Source organism: Tetrahymena thermophila, assembly GCF_000189635.1.
Source record: "Tetrahymena thermophila SB210 genomic scaffold scf_8254587, whole genome shotgun sequence".
Lineage (NCBI taxonomy): Eukaryota > Ciliophora > Oligohymenophorea > Hymenostomatida > Tetrahymenidae > Tetrahymena > Tetrahymena thermophila.
In genome coordinates, this window is record NW_002476358.1 from 429,253 (window position 1) to 447,259 (window position 18,007).

Consider the following 18,007-nt stretch of genomic DNA (forward strand, 5'->3'; position numbering starts at 1 on the left):
ATTTAAATCAGATATGCAAGAAGACTCAGCGACTGTAATAAATTAATTTAGAAATAACACTTTAAAAGCAAAAAAATTATAAAAATTTATAAATAAATCAAGGCAAGTTGGGCAATTAGAGATTTCATTTATATTATAAATGCATGTGATGTATCTTGCTCAAGTTGCTCAGCAGCATAACCTAATAAATGTACAGGATGCTACTCGAATGCTTCAATAGACCCAGTGAGCAAATTATGTTAATGTAATGCAAAATTCTATGCTAATGTTCCAGCCAATCCATGCATTTAATACCCTTGCACAATTTGTAAAAATTGTGATGATTCTTGCTATACTTGCAAAGGTCCTTTCAATAATGACTGTCTTAGTTGTACAGGATCATTGTAACTATATAAAGCTATATTTTTAATTTATACTTTCATTTTATTTGAAAAGGTATCTCTAAAATAATTAATGTGTAGCTACTTGCACCATAGGAACTTATCCAAATCCACGTAAATTATTTTTAAAAACTCATGAAAAAGAAAAAATATTATTTTTAAATAGAAACCAATAATAATTTATGCTCGAATTGCGATAGTACTTGCTTCAGCTGCTCTGCAAGCAGTAATTAAAGTTGTACTAGTTGTAGTCCTCCAAATTATTTAAATCCTGATAATAGCTGTTAATCAACTTGCCCTAATTATTACTATGGTTAAGATTTCCCAAGTAGAGTTTGCAGTACATGTTCAGCTAATTGCCTAAAGTGCATAGGTAAATATTTTATTAAAAAATTAGTTTCTTTAAAATTTTTTAAATAGGGCCTAATCCTAACTAATGCACTTATTGTGATATAGGATATTTTTTATATTAAAATACATGCAGTAATTTATGTCCAACTAATTATTTTCAAAATATCTCCACTAGAACTTGCGATATTTGTGACGCTTCTTGCAAAAATTGGTATTTATTTTAAACTTTTTATTTATTTTAATTGAAATTTTTTTTTAAAGTAATGGTAAATACAACTACTAATGCACTGACTGCCCTCCAGGTATATTTCTTGATAATGCTTCTTAAGTTGGTAAATCTTTTTGTGTAGCAAAATGCCCAAATAGCTATTTCGGTGATACTTCAGTAACTCCAAATGTATGCTAAAGCTGTAATAAAGGTTGTTCTGATTGTAATTGCTATCAATGTACTGTTCTAAATATATGCACTGCATGTTAATAACCTAACTATTTAGTTGGAACAAAATGCTCAAGTTGTTAGCCTGGATTTTATGGAGACCCAATAACTTTCGTTTGTAAACCTTGTAATGTTTCATGTGCTGCGTGTGTAGGTACATTTTTTATATCAATTATTAAAAAAATAGCAAATTTTAACACAAATAAATCAACTTTTTCAGCTCAAAGTCTCAACATTTTTAATTTTTATTGCTTGATTAATTTATGATTTACATATTTAACTTAACATATTATTTATATTTTTAAAGGAGGAACACCCTCAGACTGTACTTCTTGTCCTATTAATAATTTTTTATATATACTCAATGGGTTGTAAGGTAAATGTTTAAGTGTTTGTCCTTCGACTCCTCCTCTTTTTGGGCAAAATAGCATGTGTGTTAGCTAGTGTAGCGCCTCAACTTATGGAGATGCTTAAGATCCGTATATATATACATATATATTTTAATATAACTTTTTAGATAAAAATTTAATTTGAAATAAAAGCAAGAGGTTATGTAAAAATTGTGATACAAAATGTGGGTTATGTTTTGGCCCAAGCTCTGATTCTTGCACAAAATGCAATCTTGGGTTTTATTTATATAATAGCTCCTGTTTAAGTACATGTCCAAATGGGACTTATAAAAATACACTTAATTAAAAATGTGATGCCTGTGACGAATATTGTGGAACATGCAATGGTCCTTCAAAATCAAATTGCTTAACTTGTGCTCCTCCTTTATTTGGAACAGGTAAGCTTTATTTAAATTAATTATTTCTAATTTGATTCATTTAATATTTTTATAGGTTCTTCTTGTTTTCCAAGCTGTCCAAATGGCCAATTTGGAGATCTTATAACAAGAACATGTAGCGCCACATGCAATGATGGATATTATTAAGATACTATAAATAGAATTTGCTAATAATGTAATTAGAAATGTTAAACTTGCAAAGGTCCACAATCATCACACTGTTTAATTTGCAGAGACCCTTATTACATGAATAACGGATAATGTGACTATTGTCCTCTTTTTAAATATGGTAAATTGAATGCCGATGGTACTAGAGTGTGTACAGATTGTCCTCAATACTGTGCAATTTGTACTAACCCAGGACCTACTTGCGTATAGTGTATTAGTGGTATGTATTTATCTTCGAATATTTGTGTATAATAGTGCCCAACCAATACATTCGCTGATCCGTAATTTCTAATTTATAATTTTTTTTGTTTTAATTATAAATTTAAATAAAAGAGTTACTTAATAATGTGTAACAAGCTGCTAATTGGGATATTATAAAGATACAACTTAAAATATTTGTAGTAAATGTTCATTTAATTGCGGTAAATGCTATGGTCCACTCTCAGCAAACTGTTATCAATGTATATTCCCTTACTATTTGTATAATTCTCAGTGTGTTTCCTCATGCCCTAGTGGTTTGTATGCTGATAATATAACATGGAATTGCCTTTAGTGCCCACTTTATTGTTCTTAATGCAATAAATAAAATACCTGCTCTAAGTGTAAGGCTAATTATTTTCTTTATAACTAGCAGTGTGTTACTTAATGTCCATCAAGTAAGAAATCTTATTTATTATTCAATTTCTTTCATAAAATGATTAAAAAATACATAATTATCTAGATTTATATGAAAGGGAGGGGGAATGTGTTTAAAGTTGTGGATAAGGATATTATATAATAACTCCCTCGACTACTTAGAAATGTGGTGCCTGCAGTATTTTTTGCAAGGAGTGTGTTGGTTAGCCTACAAATTGTACAACTTGCTAGTATGAACTAAATACAAAACTATACTTGTAAAATAATACATGCCAACTTTCTTGTAATAATGGATATTTTCTCCCAGCTGGTAGTTAAAATACTTGTTCTATATGTGACTAAAATTGTAGTACTTGTTCTGGAACATCTTAGAACTGTACATCATGCTAAGGAGATTACAATTATTATTAAGGAAAATGTATTGAAAAATGTCCTGCACCATTATAAGGTTATTAAAATAAATGCTTAAATTGTTTCCCAGGTTAATACTATGATAGCAGCACTGCTACTTGCTAATGTAAAATTTTTTGATTTTAAATAAAGATTAAGAAATAAATATATTACATAGAATGCCATATTAGTTGCAAATAATGTAGTGGTTAAAGATACGATTAATGCACAGCTTGTTGGAATTATAGAGGTATTGGCCCAAACAATGCTCCTTAAGATGGAATATGTGGATGTTAGTAAGGATATGCGGAAATGTTTGATAGACTTTGTTAAAGTAAAATATAATTTAAAATAAAGATATTTACGAAAGCTATTTTATTTATACTATAGAAAATGAAGAGGCGATAAGCAAATACTCATCTGTAAAGGGTCTCTCAATCACTAATACAGTTTTAGAATTACTTTTTTATGTTTTAAGTGCCAATCCTGTTAGTTTTGTCTTAATGGTTAATTTAGGATAGAATTTAAACATGATTAGTTACCTTGATATGCCTTATGGATTTAATTTATAAGAAACTGTAAGGTATTTAGGTAAGTATCACATTACTTAGGGGCTTGGAGCACCTGCTTTCGATGAAAAAAATCACAGTTAATTGGAAGTCTAAAATATTGAAGAAGAAAATAAAAAATCACTTCAGGACAGCAAGTAAATATTAAATAGAAAAAATCTATATTAATCAAATTAATAATTAAGATCTAGAACTTTATATGAAACATATAATACGTGGTCTGACAAAAAATTTGATTAAAATAATTTCACAGGTTCTTTTTTAAGTAACATGCTTATATTCTTCTGCATATAAGGTTTTATTTGGCTTTTCTGTTACTGCTTGAATAAATACATAATAAAGTATGAATTGGACCATCACTACTTTACCTACCACTTAAATATGCTGATAACATACAACTTACCATTAGCACTATTTTTGCTTTCATACTTTGAAATTATTATTTCTATATTCTTGCAATTAAAATAAGGAGATTATTCTTCATTATTTAATACAGTAAATCTTGAAAATTTTATTTTAAAATGTTAAATCTTCTTTTTTTATAAATTAGTTTTCATTTGCTTTTTGTTTTTTTGGTCTTCTTTATATAGGCTTAATATTAGTAGATTATATAAAACTCACTAACTTCAAAAAGCCCTATGAAAAACCTGAACTTCACTTTGATGATTATAACAAGAACAGAGTTTATTGGGTTTACTTGAGGTTGAATAATATTCTTTAGAGAAACTTTCACCTAATTATCATAATTTAGAAAACAATAATAGCTGCTATATTAGTTTTTATGTATGACGTTAATTTGGTAGCTCAAGCAAGCTTAATCTTTTTGACATATTTTGCCTTACTAGTTTATATGATAGTTTGCCGTCCTCTAAATAGAAAACGCTATCTTTTCTTGGAAATATTCAATGAATTTTTTATATGTATAATATGGATTATTTTAATTTCAGAAACACAGTAATACAAAAATAATAAAACACTTTCCTAAATATCAAATTCATTTCACATATAAAATATCATTCTAATGCTATTCATAGCAAATTTTCTTTTTATTCTATTCGAATTTGTTGTAAATATTCCTCTCCTTATTTAGAGATATAAATGGGCCAGGAATATATTAATAGAATAAACTTCCCACTTTTTAGAATGGCTTAATCGTAAGAATATCTAAAAACGCTAAAACTTCTTGCTAAACATGCTAAGTATTGATAAAAAAGATGAACATGTAATTAACATGAGTGAAAATAAAACCAATCAATCTGATTAAAGTAACTACTATTTTAAAAACTAAAAAGACATTATTCATTTATTGACTGGGCATGATCTCAAATAAGTAAAATAATCCAATCAAGAATTAGACATTATTGATCTTGAAATTGACGAAGAAGAAGTTAATTTAATCAAATAAAGATCAAAACTAAGCTCGAATAATCTTAATCTGTTGCCTCAAGATATGAATTTAGTGGGATTAAGAGAAATAGATAACAAATAGAATGATAAGCAAATTATAAAAGAATCAGGAGGGAATAAAAATTAAATAGAAGGAGGTTTAGTTGAAGGAAATTAGGGAGATTAAATAGATAAAAAAGATACTAAAATAGAACAACAGCTTATTAACTTAGATTTACTAAAAGACAAACCCTAAGAAAAAATTATTTTAGACAAAGAATTAGTTCTTCCAAACATAAATATCCAAAGAAAAGCCTAATAGCATCATCGTCTTTATTTAAAAGATGAAATAGGAATTGATAGATTTAGAGTTTTTGGAGAATTTAGAGGGAACAAATTTTCTTTAAGTATGCAAGGTCATCCACCTTAAACGAATTTAAACAATGGACTATACGATATATACGAGTATGATGAATTTGTGAATGAAGTCTTATTAAAAGAAGATAATGAAGATAGTTTTGAAGTGATTGATTTCATGGATAGAAACCAATAATATTTCAGGAATAAGCTTGATAAAAATTCTCAATAAATGGGTTTCATGCAATAGCAAAATATAAATAATTAATTCCATATATATCCAGATAAAAATGATGCCCAAGATAAAATTAATCATGTAAATTAAAACCCTTTCTAACAAAGAGGAGAAATACTAGAATAAGCCTCAAGACAAGTAAGAGCATACTTCGACATGGAGACATAAGGTAAATTTAAGATACTTAAGAAAAAAGATATTAATACTGGTAGAACTTATACAATCGCTCTTCCTTTGTCTGTAGATATACAAAATAAAAGGTAAGCATTAGCAAATAAAATTCTATCCATGAAACCTAATGCTATAATTAATGAATCTAATCAGTAAAGTGTAAGTACCCTATCCAAAATTAATAACCCAGCAAATAAATAAAACAAGTCAGTAGTTTTAAATGCATGGTAATAATAACAATCAAACATTTACTAAAATAACAAAAAATGGTGAAACATAAATAGTGTTAACTAATTTATTTGTTGTGATTTTATTTTTTAAATACAAAAAATGTTATGATTTCCCACTTTAAATTTTAGACATTATAAAAAGAACTTTTTAATGGTTCAATATTATTTACTATTTTTTTTTTTACTTTTTAATTTCATTGAATACTCAAAAATACTTTAGAAATAAATTCTTAATTAATTTTTAAATTTTAACATATTTTGCAACTAATTAATAAAACACACTCTCACTCAATCAATTAAATTTATTCTAATTATATTAATATAAATAATGAATTTTATTTTATATTGTCATAAAAATATTTTATGAAAAAATTAAATTATTTTATAAAACTAATCTAAAAAGTTTACTTACTTATTTATTTTGTTTTCATTTTTAAAATACTTAAAATTTATGATTTCTCACTTTAAATTTTAGACGGACAGTATAAAATGAACATTTTGAATGATTGATTTGGTGTAAATAAAAAATTTTCTTTTATCGATGAGTTTTAGATATATTTATAATATTTAAGTATTTTAGAAAGTAACTTTTAATTTATTCACATATTATGCAAAATATAATTCAATGACACACTCATATAATTAATTATCTACTATACTAAGATGAATAATTTATTCAAAATGACTTTTCTAATAAATAAATTCAAGAAAATATTTTTTCGATAAAAAAAATTAATTTAGCATTTTTTTTGAAAAAAATTATTTTTTTAAAGAAATAATTTAAATAAAAACGAATTAATAATATTAATCAAATATGCTTCTTCTATTAGTTGAATTAAAACTTTTATAAGCAATATTAATTATCCACAAAAATTTAATTAAGTATTTATTTATTTATCATTAATTTAATTTCAAATTCAATTTTTTATAATATTAAAAATTTCAAAGAAAGATTTTCTAACGGCGAAAAAGAAATTTTTTCATAATAAATTTATTAAAAGATATTTGAAATTAATTTTCAAATTAAAGAAAAGATAGATTGAGAAAAGTAATGGCAAAAAAAGAAAAAGCCATCTAGAGGTGTTACGATTCTCTGGGCGAATAAAAGAAACCCCACTTTGCAAGGGAAGATCGGCACGCTCTGCACATACCAAGTTCTGTCGAAGGCTGTGACAAAATTTTCCCAAAACCAATTAGATTGATGCCATGAGAAGGAAGAAAGATTAAAATAATCATTCTCTCCATTAGTTTTTAAAGCCTTTTTTAATTAAGAGTTATCATTTCTTAAGTGCCTTAAATGGCCCCTTAGGAGTTCATTGCGATCATAATTAGAACAAAGTTTTTTAAGATAACTCTAATTAAAAATCTCATGGAGATATTAAAATATATCATCAAAGATCAATTCTAATTCAAGACATCTTTCAAAGTTTTTAATTATGTAAAAAGTAATGCCCGCGTTTACTTTTTCGAAAGGCTAAATGTCAGTCCTATCCATCCGTCACATGCAGATCCTCAGAGCTTGAGAAATTTGTTTTAAAAAGGCTTATATGTTTCAAGCCTCATCTTCGATGCAAAAAAGCACGGAGTATTTGTCACTATTTTAACAAAGTGGGTAAACCCTCTCTCTTACAAGCGCTTTAATATATAAAAAGTATTGTTTAAAAACAGACTCTAGAGATGAATGAAGATAAAGACACAAAAAAGAAAGAAAAAAATAAATAAATAAAAAAACAATAAAAAATAAAAATAAAAAACAATAAAATAAATAAATTGATATTAGAAGATTCAGAGGTACAGATCTGGAGACTAGCTATCTTAAGACATATATGAACATTATTAACCAATTTGCTAATTTGCATTATAATAACCAAAGTTAATATATAATTAAGTTAGACTACCTCCTTTTCCCAAGCCCAGACTTCTAAAAATAAAAGAAATTAAATAAATAAATAAAAAATAAAATAAAATAAAAATATCCAATAAAAAAATAAAAAACAAGTAAAAAAATAAAATAAACTAAAATAAAAAATAATATAAAAAATAAACAAAAATTTTAAATCAATTTTAGAGAGACATCATATACTTTAAGCTTTCGCTGCTCATTTTAATTATTTTTTAAAAATCTAAGAAAAAATAATAAATTTAAATTAAAATCATTTTATTCTTTTCTTATATAAAAAATAAAATAAAACTTAAAAGTAATTTATAAAAATAAAATTTTTGAAATATTTGCATCTTAAAACATAAAACATTGATTGAAGGATAGATAAATATATAAGCATATTAAAAATTTAGCAAAAATAATTTAACAGAGCAAAATAAATATTCATTATTCTTGTGACTAGGGCTGTAAAGGATCTTAATTAATAAATCTAACTGTTTTATGAATTTGCTAATCAGATTCTTTACGAATGACCTAATAAATATTTAAACAAGATTAAGATAAATTGAAAAGAAAAAAAAAGTTGATTACTTGTCTTTGTTTATTGATGATTCTATTTATTTCTTCAATTTGTTTACTCATATCCATATTTTACTAAAAATAATTAAAATTTTATTAGAATTGATTGTTAAAATTTTATTTTAATTTATTTACCATTAAATTATTAAATCTATTTTCCAGCTGTTATTGTTACTTCTAAGGTGGTTGTTTGTGAGAAGAATTATTAGATTCAAATTCAAATCGGTTCATCTTTCTTTCTTACTCTTATTTCTCTTTTTCTTATACTATTTAGCTCAATCTCCAAGGAAAATATTGAAGCTATTATGTATATTTTTTTATTTATATTGTTTTTTCTTTGATCTTTTAGAAGTCAAAATCCTATGACTAATTCATGCTTGCTGAATGATGATAATTATTTTAATATTTATCAAAAAATCTTCTACTTATTTTTTTTTATAAATTTGGGCTCGTTTCTCTTGTTCCCTCGTTGAATTACTTAGTTTTAAAATTACTAACTTTTGGAGTTTATGATAAACTTTTAAAATAGCTAGAATGGTCTTATTCTTATGATTAGAAAGAGTATTTGGTACCAATTGGGATGAATTCTCTAGGTTTAAAAGCTAGCTTCTTTTTCAATCTTTCCAAATATTCAGGATTTGAAAAAGAAATGTTATCCATACTAAATTTTAATAACTTTATTTTATTATCTTCCTTTTTAGAATAACTTTTATTTAAATGAAAACTTTCATTTGTTGACTATCTATTACTATCTCTTTCATCATCTTACACTACTCCAATGAACTACTCTTCCCAGTTGTTATATTAAACGTTATTGCATGGCGTTGTTTCAGATTATTTTCTAATTGGATCATTTTGTTCATTTATTAAATTAGAACTTTTTAAGTTAGCTTAAAGAGTTCTGCTTTATAATATTTTACTCTAATTAGAGCCATCCTAATTCAGCGACTAAGATCTTCTTTTATTAACTATTGAAGTATAAATATTTTTTTAAGTTGAAGAAATATTTCTATTAGTTTCACTTCCTTAAAAAGAATCTGTTGTGTATAAATTAATCAAATTTTTATTATTTTAATCTACTTCTTTGATATGCATAAATGATTGTGGAGAGAGCTAAAATTTATCTGAAGCATCTTCTTTATTGTGTTAATCAGAAGAAGTGGATGGAGTATTAGATGCAATAAGTTATAAATTTGCATACAATTGTTTAGTTTATTTATTTTTTAGTAAATCATTATTATTCTGCTATAGCTAACCACTCTCACCTTAAATTTATCTCTCGTAGTTTATTTTTTGCTTGTACTATTCAATTTGTTACTTCATAGTTTAAGGAATCTTAAAATTTCTAATACTTTTACTCAAATACTAATTTTATTAAAATAAATCTGAAACCTATTTTACTACACATGTACTATATAAATTTGATATTTCATAATTATCTGAGCTTAATTATTATGGAGAAAGATTGTTCACAATTTTATTACGTTTTTATAAAGGTTAACTGCTATTTATTCTTGGTGAATGGTTAATAACCATTTTTTAAACTCTATTAGATACTTACGAACTTTAAGTATATTAATGATTTGTGCTATACACAGTAGATAATTACTCCATTCTCAATTTTTGAATATTCTTCTTCTTTTTGCTAAACTTTCTCTTAGGTTTTTTCTTAACATTTTGTTATAAATTGGTATCATTTATCTAATTAATTTCAGTAGTATCTCCTTCTTATACTAAAGGTTAACTTTACATATTTTTTATCTTTTGTTTATCTAAAACCAATAATTGAAATAATTAATTAAATTTAATAGGTAGGCAAATTTTTATTGAAATACAATTTTGTGATTAATTTAATTTATGGTTAAGAATACAACAATATTTTTATAATTATGTTAAGTATGAAATATCTGAATATATCTATTGCTTCATATAAAACTAAAAGTTTTAACAAATTCATAATTTATTTATGTATTAATCTTACACTTTTTATATTAATATTTAATTAAATTAAAAATGTACAACTTCTATTAAAAGTAAACATTTTGTATTAATTATAATTTACAAATATTTTATTTCTAAAAAAATTTTTAAAATTAAATTTATACTGAAAATTAATAATAAATATTGCAAAAAATAGAAATATAAAATCTTGCATAATTAATTTTTTTTGAAAAGAGTCTCTTCAATCCTAAAATATAAATTTATTTTTCAAAATTTAATAAATGAGTAAAAAATAAATTAGAGTATTAAAATGTAAAGATTAGACATTCATTCATTCATTTAAAAGGTTGATAAAAATTTATTTTCTCAAATAAATTTTCTTTTTAGATGAGAATATTTCTCTTTCTTATTTTTCATTTATTACTTTGCATTTTTGTTTACTTTATATCAGTAATTTAAAATAATGATAATAAATATCTTTTTTGTTTGAAATATTTTAAATAAATTAAATTTAAAAAAGAAAATCTAACTCTAAATTAATTTTGAAAATATTCTAATAAAAAGTATTTGAATAAAATTAAATTTATAATTTTTTTTTGTAATATCGTTTTAAATTTAGTACTTACTTAGTTAGTATCTTTTTTATTAGTTAATATAAAAAATATTATTATAAGTTCATGTTTAAGGTATTGAACAGACAAATAATATCTTTTTGATTTTAATTAGCAATAAATATATTTATAAGAAAAAAAAATCTTCAATTTAATTAATCAAATATTATTCTAAGCAGAGCCAACACTTAAATGAAGAAAATAGCCTAGTTTTTTTTAAAACCTACTGTTCCAGTAGTTACCATTAACGGATAAATAACTGAAAAAAGGTATTGAGAAATTAATTAAAATTTTTTAATGAGGGATAGATAGATACATTATTTACATTTTAGGTTGAAGTTTTAAAGAAAGCTTATTAATTGATAGTTTTAATAGTCAACAATAATTAAAATAATATTTGAATATTATAAAGTGTAATTGAATTGGAAAAAAATCTGAAGGATATTAGAGTTTCTACTGCTAAGGCATTAGCAGTTGTTGTTAACAGTCCTGGTAATTTGTTTATTTTATTGCAAATTACACTTGAATAAAGCTAATTTAGAATTTATAAATTTTCTATTAGCACACAAGATAATTAGTTTAGCACTTGATATTTACTTCTATTATATAATATAAAGGTGGATCACCTACTTAGAGTAAAAAAATGGTTGATTTAATTCATAATTTTGCTCATGATAATCACCTAACTGTATACACTTTTGCTGAAGATTTAGCTGCCAGCGCTGGATTTTAAGTTCTTATTTCTGGAGATAAAGTATTTGCTGATCAATAATCAACACTTGGATCTATTGGATCTATAACTAACTTTATGAATGTAAAAGAATTGATTTTAAATCAAGGGATAGAGATTAGATCAGTAACTACTAATCCGTAATTATTGCAATTTATGAAACGATTAAATTTCAGGCTTTATATGAAAGATATAACTTCTATCTTTTATTTAAATTAGAGCCTAGTTGACAAATATTCCAGATAAATCTTTGTTTATTGATACTATCTTTAGAATAATATATCTTACTTAATATTTTTATTAAAAAGAGCTTCTGTCACTAATTAATCTATGTTTAAAGATGTTCCTGAAGAGTTAAGACACGTATATGAAAATATGTTGTAAAGCTAACACAAAAAGTTTATTGATTTAGTGGAAGAATAAAGAGGATCAAAGATTAAAGTATATTCATACATATGAAAATCAATATATAATTTAATTAAATATTTAGGTTCCCAAAGAAAAGAGAGGAAGTTTATTGTATAATGGTGATGTATTCAACGGAAAATAAGCATTAGAATATGGGTATAGATAGATATTTTAATAGTTTTTACATTAATTTGAACACTTTTAAAAAATAGTTTAATTGATTCTATTGGCAGAGTCCAAGATGTTATGAAGGAGGAATTCCCAAAAGCTGATGTTGTCTTTCCTTAAAAGCCCTCTATTTCAGGAAAGTTCATGGAGTATGCCAAGCTATATAACTTATTCTAAACTATCTATCAAAAATGATTAAATAATATTAGAATTTTTTACACACAGAATATTCTCAATTAAAAATTGTAAAATGAGTTAATATTATTCTTGTTCGTTAATCTAATATTTTTTATCGTTTTAACTACAAATTTAAACAAAAAAACACAATAATTTAAAGAATTTTATTTTACTCTTAAATTATTCACTAAATGCAAAAATATTTTATTTTGAATAAATTTCATTCCAAGTTATAATTTTTATTGACAAGATATTAAAATTTATATTTTTTACATAAATGAATGAATAAATTGAAGCAAATTTTTCTTGTAAAATTAATAAATATTTTTATTTTGTGGAGTATTCGATTATACTATAAGATTAAAAAAGAACCATTCAAAATAGCTAATAAATTCATCAGTTAATATATCTAATAAAAAATAATATCAGCTATAATAAATTTACAAATTAGAAAGGGAGACAAAATAAATTTAAGTAAAATTATGTCATACTCAAATCTAAAAAGCGAACTTAGCTACCGAAGTGGCAGTGTTTAAAAATCATAATCAAGATTAAGATCATAGTCTTCTAACATATAAGAAGGTTTAAGTAGTATAACCCATGTGAATGGTACATCAAACCCCCAAAGAGTCATAGAGTTAAACGTTAATCTGAAAGAAAATCCTGCAAAGTATAGGATCAAATAGGAGTATATGGAGAAATATAGAAATATGCTGGGATTGTCTACATTGCAAATCAAAGAAAAAGAATCACGAGATTTAAAAGTAAGAATACAAGATGTAGAAAATATAATAGATTCTACTAATAAAATAGAAAATGCACATAAAAGGCTAAACTAAAAAGTCGAAGATATAATATTGGCAAATTAACCTTTTTGCCCTGCTAAAATAGAATTTATTCAAGAAACTGATGAAAAAATATTTTATTAAGTCAACCGTTAGCCAAGAGCAAAAGAAAATAATGTTATTATGAACAATCCAGTTTTTAATACGCTGTACGATGATGTTATGTAAAACAAAGCTATAGCTTAAGATATTATGAGGTCTATTAATGAATCTAATCCTTAAAATCCCTTTAGAGATAAACATATAAATAATATTTAAAACTCTACAAATTGTCCTTAAAAGTATAAAGAAAAATTATTAGAGCCGATTTAAAGATATTTAAAGACGACTTCTTAATAGCAAAATGAAATTCTTAATGATTCATAAGAGCAGTCGTTAGAAAAATAAATCAACAAATTTCATAATCCTATTGTCGAATTACCTTCTGTAATCTATAAATATCATAATGAAGAAAATTTCAACAAAATAAAAAGCAGAAAATCATATTAAAGTGGAAAACCATTTTATGGTACAGCAACAGGGAATAATGGATTTTACAAACTAGGAAATAAAATAAATAAATCTTTAAATCAAACTTTTGATGAATCCTTAACAAGAGTTTAATCAAGCTACCAAGGATCCTCCTCTGCAAGTAGTAAACAAGATTAATCTAACTCTAAAGAAAGATAGCTGTTTAAAGTTTAGCATGTAAATAAATTAAATGCTCAAGTAACAAAGCCGAATTTTTATGATAAATTAAATTCTTACTCCAAAATGCCCTACTAAGATAGAGATTTGAAACTATACTTCTACGAAACATATTCCTAATAAAACAGCCCATTCAGAAACTCAGAATTAAAAAATAACCAAAATAGAAGCTTTTCTAGAGATCCTAAAGCTACTGATGAATATAAAAAATAAGCAAACATTAATTATTATGAGAAATAAGCAAACTAATATCACACATATAAATAGAGAATCCCTAAACTTTCAGTTAATGTTTATGCAGTTTAAAATAAAAACCAAAATCATGTATATCTGCATCCAAAAGATGAAGAAAAGCTTCAGTAAAAACAATAATTATGATTATAAAATTAATGTTGAATCTATTTATATAATTCTATTGTCTTCAAACAACCATTTTAATTCAAATATGATAATTTTATTTATTTTAAAGTAAAAGAAAGTTTCTTAAAATTATTTTTTTTAATTTTTAATAAAAACGAGAAATATAAAGTTGATATTTTTTTGACTAATCATCAATGATGAATCAATTTTAAGGAAATGAAATTTTAGTTAAATAAAAACAAAAATTTTTTTATTAAAACAGCTAAAAAAGTTTAATATATTATAAATTATTGATTTATATGTTAAAAATATTTAAATTGAAACAAATTTTCTGTCAATTTAAAATTAATATTTTTACTAAGAAATTGAATAAAGAAACAAATAATCATAATATAAATTAGATAATATAATAATAATTTTTAGCTATTTTATTTAAAATTGTTTTAGTAGTGTTTTTATTTAATTAAAGCTTTTACACAGAAAGTTATTTTCAAAAAATACTAATATCCAATTCTGAATCTTTTCTTGACCAAGGTTAGACTGATTCATTGAACACATCTTTCTCTTCAAACTTACTATTTATCTTTGAATTTTCTTAAACCTACAAATTCCTCTTTTGCTGTTGTGCTACTGTAGTTGTAGGCTCATTTCTTAAAGTTAAGCTATGATCTTTAGTTTTAGCATCCTTTTGTTTTTTAATTGGGACTATATGTGGGGTTTTAGTTGAATAAATTTCTTGGTTTGTTTTTGTAAAAAAGGAGTTACCTCTTTTTTTACTCTGAGTTTAATTTTGATATAATTGATAATGAGATAACATTCTATAGCCATCAAACTTTTACAAATAAATATTTTAAATTGAATCAGTTGAAGAATCTTAATTATTTTTCAGATTATTTTTTGGACTCTATGCATATTAATTTTGCTAGATCTAGTTTTCATAGATACTAGAAAATTTGAATTATTTATAAAATAAATTTATGTCTTTAAATGCCTGTGAATTTTATTTTAATTATGAATCTTATTGGGAGTTCATTTAACTTAAACCACTTATTGTTTACAAATATTATTAATTTTTTCCTTTATCATTTATTGATTCAAGTTACGCTTATTAAGCAACTATAATTTATTTTTATGATAATTAAGGTTTGTTTGCTGAAGAATTTAGATTAGTTTTGTTTAGTTGGTCATCTTTATTTATGTTTTATTAAGTATTAGAATAGTTAATTTTTGAAATTTAATGGAAATAATGAGGAGAATTTCTATTTGAAGTAGAATATTTTGATACCAAATAAAGCTCACTTTTTTTAGGTGAAACATTATCGTCTTTTTCTTAAATATCATTATCACAATTTTAAAATTTATTATTTCTAATATTATTTTTTTCAATGTTTGCTGATTATTAATGTTATGAGTCCCAAAAGTTAATAGAACTTTTAAATAAATTTTACTTGCTATTATTTGTATTTTCTATACAGAATTATTAAATTTAACTTTAATCATTTGAATGAGGGACATTTAACATTTTTTAATTTTTTTATTCACTCATTTTAATATTCATCTCTTTTTGCTGATGTACTTCAAATTACTCCTTTTCATCATTAATATTATGATTGCAGACTATCATCTAATTGACTTAATTATTTTAATTGCTTGAAAATAAATCTCCTTTTGCTTCAATTATATTAATAACTGGCTTCTACTAAGTGTCTTCAGAAATCTTTTTATAAACTATACTTGAATAAGGATGAGTAGTTTGAAAATTTAATTCCTATAAATCTGTTTAAACATCTTTTTCCTATTTTTAAGACACTTTAATGCCCATATTGCTAAGAGCTCTTTTTCGGTTGGTAAATGTACTTTACTAAATATTTTAATTGAATTTGAATTCTTCTTTTTAAGGAACAGGAGTAATGCTTTTATCATTAATATCAGGTGATTTTACATTTATTGTTCTTTTTTAAAGACTAATTTATTTTGTGTCAAAGTTATTGGCCAATTTTCCTATATTTTACTCGTTTGGATATTACCCACTATTGAGTTTTATTATGGATTTAGGTTGCTAAACATTAATTTATTGTGTTTTACTAGAAAAAAGAGTTATAAATTCTCCTTTATTTAATTTTTTTTAATTATTTGGCTAAAACGTAGAAGTTAATTATTAAATTTAATAAGTTTGAGATTTTGTAAGACTCTGACCATTTTTTTGCTTAATTATATAGTTTGATCGTAGAGGATATTTAATGTTTAATGTATTGTGATTATTCTAAGATAATGTTTAACATTAGCTTTGTATCTATTCTTTTAAATCGCTAAGAATTTTAGGATGTATTTATGAAGCCTCTTTTTTGATGACAAATTTATTTAATTTTATGGGTGTTAATTAATTTACAACATCAAAATTTTATTGTCCTATTTGTTAATCTTACTTATCCAAAGATTTTTATATGTGTTTAGATCTTAGTTTGATAGAACTTGGATGTTTCTAGTTCGAGCTGCTAGTAAAATCGCTTAAATTTCTATTTCTTTTAAAAGTAGGACTTTTTTCTTTTTCTAATAAATTATTGATAAAATTCTGTTCATTTTTCTAGTTCGAAATTTTTTATGAAAAGAAGCATTAAGATTTATTATTGGGCGATGAAATATTATTAGGTGTTTATTGTAAAGGTAAGTTAGGGTCATATTTATAAAAGGCATAATTATTTGCATTATTAGTAGAAGAGGGAGTATTATTAGCATAAAAAGTTAATTCTTGGCTATGAAAATTTCTAGTTGTTTATGGTATTTTAGCTTATTACAAATCAAATGCCTAATCTGGTAAAAGCAGATAACTTCCTGACTGAAATTTTAATTGTAATGAAGTCGATTTTTTCATATTTTATCTTTAACGTAGCGTGCTTTTATTGCTTTTCCTAATATTAAAAATGTCTAAGTTTTTTTTCTCACTTGTAAATGAAACAGAATCAAAATTTTATATCAAGGGGTTTAGCTAAGCTAATTCAGAAGAATTTGGTTTGTTCACAATTACCTAGGAGACTCTTAAGTGATCTTGAATACCGCTTAATTTAACATCCTTTCCACTTGGTGAAAAGATACCAGATAATTGCATTCAGGCAGGTATGTATGTAGGCAGAAAATGATGATGTAGAAGAAGAATTAATTAATACAAATAACTTATTTGTTGTATTATTTATATTAAACAAAAAAAATTTTATCTGTATAGATCAATTTTATCATTAATTAATTAAACTAAGATAGCCACATAAATAAAATATACTATAATATTGAACAAACAAAATAAATACAATACGCATATTATAAAAAAACGACATATAAAATCCATCATTAAATTTTATCATAGTCTGATAAACTGTCAAAATCATAAAAAATTAAATAAAATAAATTCTTCTTTAATTGATTTATCTTATCTTATTATCAATTTAATATTTGTAAATTTTTAACTTTTTTACTTTTTTTTAATTGTAAAAGCATTATTAAAATGGTTTTATTAAGGCTACATATTAAT

The 18,007-nt window shown here is 24.0% G+C and overlaps 7 protein-coding genes across 7 annotated transcripts; 5 read left to right on the forward strand and 2 right to left on the reverse strand. All coding sequences in view use genetic code 6, as the record gives it.

Moving 5' to 3' along the window:
* Positions 1 to 247: 247 nt before the first annotated feature.
* On the forward strand, positions 248 to 2,204 carry TTHERM_000389699 (transmembrane protein, putative; the record flags this gene model as incomplete). The annotated part of the gene is made up of 8 exons (XM_012798443.1): positions 248 to 383; positions 436 to 494; positions 547 to 753; positions 801 to 942; positions 993 to 1,321; positions 1,475 to 1,646; positions 1,710 to 1,954; positions 2,010 to 2,204. 8 exons carry the CDS (start codon positions 248 to 250, stop codon positions 2,202 to 2,204), a joined length of 1,485 nt encoding a protein of 494 aa, XP_012653897.1.
* A 2,516-nt stretch (positions 2,205 to 4,720) lies between these two features.
* On the forward strand, positions 4,721 to 6,211 carry TTHERM_00389700 (hypothetical protein). Its single transcript, XM_001019375.2, has one exon. The coding sequence runs from the start codon at positions 4,739 to 4,741 to the stop codon at positions 6,137 to 6,139; it is 1,401 nt and encodes a 466-aa protein (XP_001019375.2). The 5' UTR covers positions 4,721 to 4,738; the 3' UTR covers positions 6,140 to 6,211.
* Positions 6,212 to 7,302: 1,091 nt separating this feature from the next.
* Positions 7,303 to 7,926, forward strand: TTHERM_000389729 (hypothetical protein; the record flags this gene model as incomplete). The annotated part of the gene is made up of 1 exon (XM_012798444.1): positions 7,303 to 7,926. The coding sequence occupies one exon, from the start codon at positions 7,303 to 7,305 to the stop codon at positions 7,924 to 7,926; it is 624 nt and encodes a 207-aa protein (XP_012653898.1).
* Positions 7,927 to 8,422: 496 nt separating this feature from the next.
* TTHERM_00389730 (hypothetical protein) lies at positions 8,423 to 10,369 on the reverse strand (the record flags this gene model as incomplete). The annotated part of the gene is made up of 3 exons (XM_001019378.2): positions 8,693 to 10,369; positions 8,570 to 8,632; positions 8,423 to 8,512 (listed from the first exon to the last, which is right to left on the reverse strand). Exons 1-3 carry the CDS (start codon positions 10,307 to 10,309, stop codon positions 8,423 to 8,425), a joined length of 1,770 nt encoding a protein of 589 aa, XP_001019378.1. The 5' UTR covers positions 10,310 to 10,369.
* A 932-nt stretch (positions 10,370 to 11,301) lies between these two features.
* On the forward strand, positions 11,302 to 12,610 carry TTHERM_00389740 (S49 family peptidase; the record flags this gene model as incomplete). Its single annotated transcript, XM_001019379.3, has 6 exons — positions 11,302 to 11,378; positions 11,522 to 11,601; positions 11,727 to 11,979; positions 12,148 to 12,280; positions 12,330 to 12,403; positions 12,460 to 12,610. The coding sequence occupies 6 exons, from the start codon at positions 11,302 to 11,304 to the stop codon at positions 12,608 to 12,610; spliced, it is 768 nt and encodes a 255-aa protein (XP_001019379.2).
* A 464-nt stretch (positions 12,611 to 13,074) lies between these two features.
* TTHERM_00389750 (hypothetical protein) lies at positions 13,075 to 14,502 on the forward strand (the record flags this gene model as incomplete). The annotated part of the gene is made up of 1 exon (XM_001019380.1): positions 13,075 to 14,502. One exon carries the CDS (start codon positions 13,075 to 13,077, stop codon positions 14,500 to 14,502), a length of 1,428 nt encoding a protein of 475 aa, XP_001019380.1.
* Positions 14,503 to 16,104: 1,602 nt separating this feature from the next.
* On the reverse strand, positions 16,105 to 17,220 carry TTHERM_000389769 (transmembrane protein, putative; the record flags this gene model as incomplete). The annotated part of the gene is made up of 1 exon (XM_012798445.1): positions 16,105 to 17,220. The coding sequence occupies one exon, from the start codon at positions 17,218 to 17,220 to the stop codon at positions 16,105 to 16,107; it is 1,116 nt and encodes a 371-aa protein (XP_012653899.1).
* Positions 17,221 to 18,007: the final 787 nt, after the last annotated feature.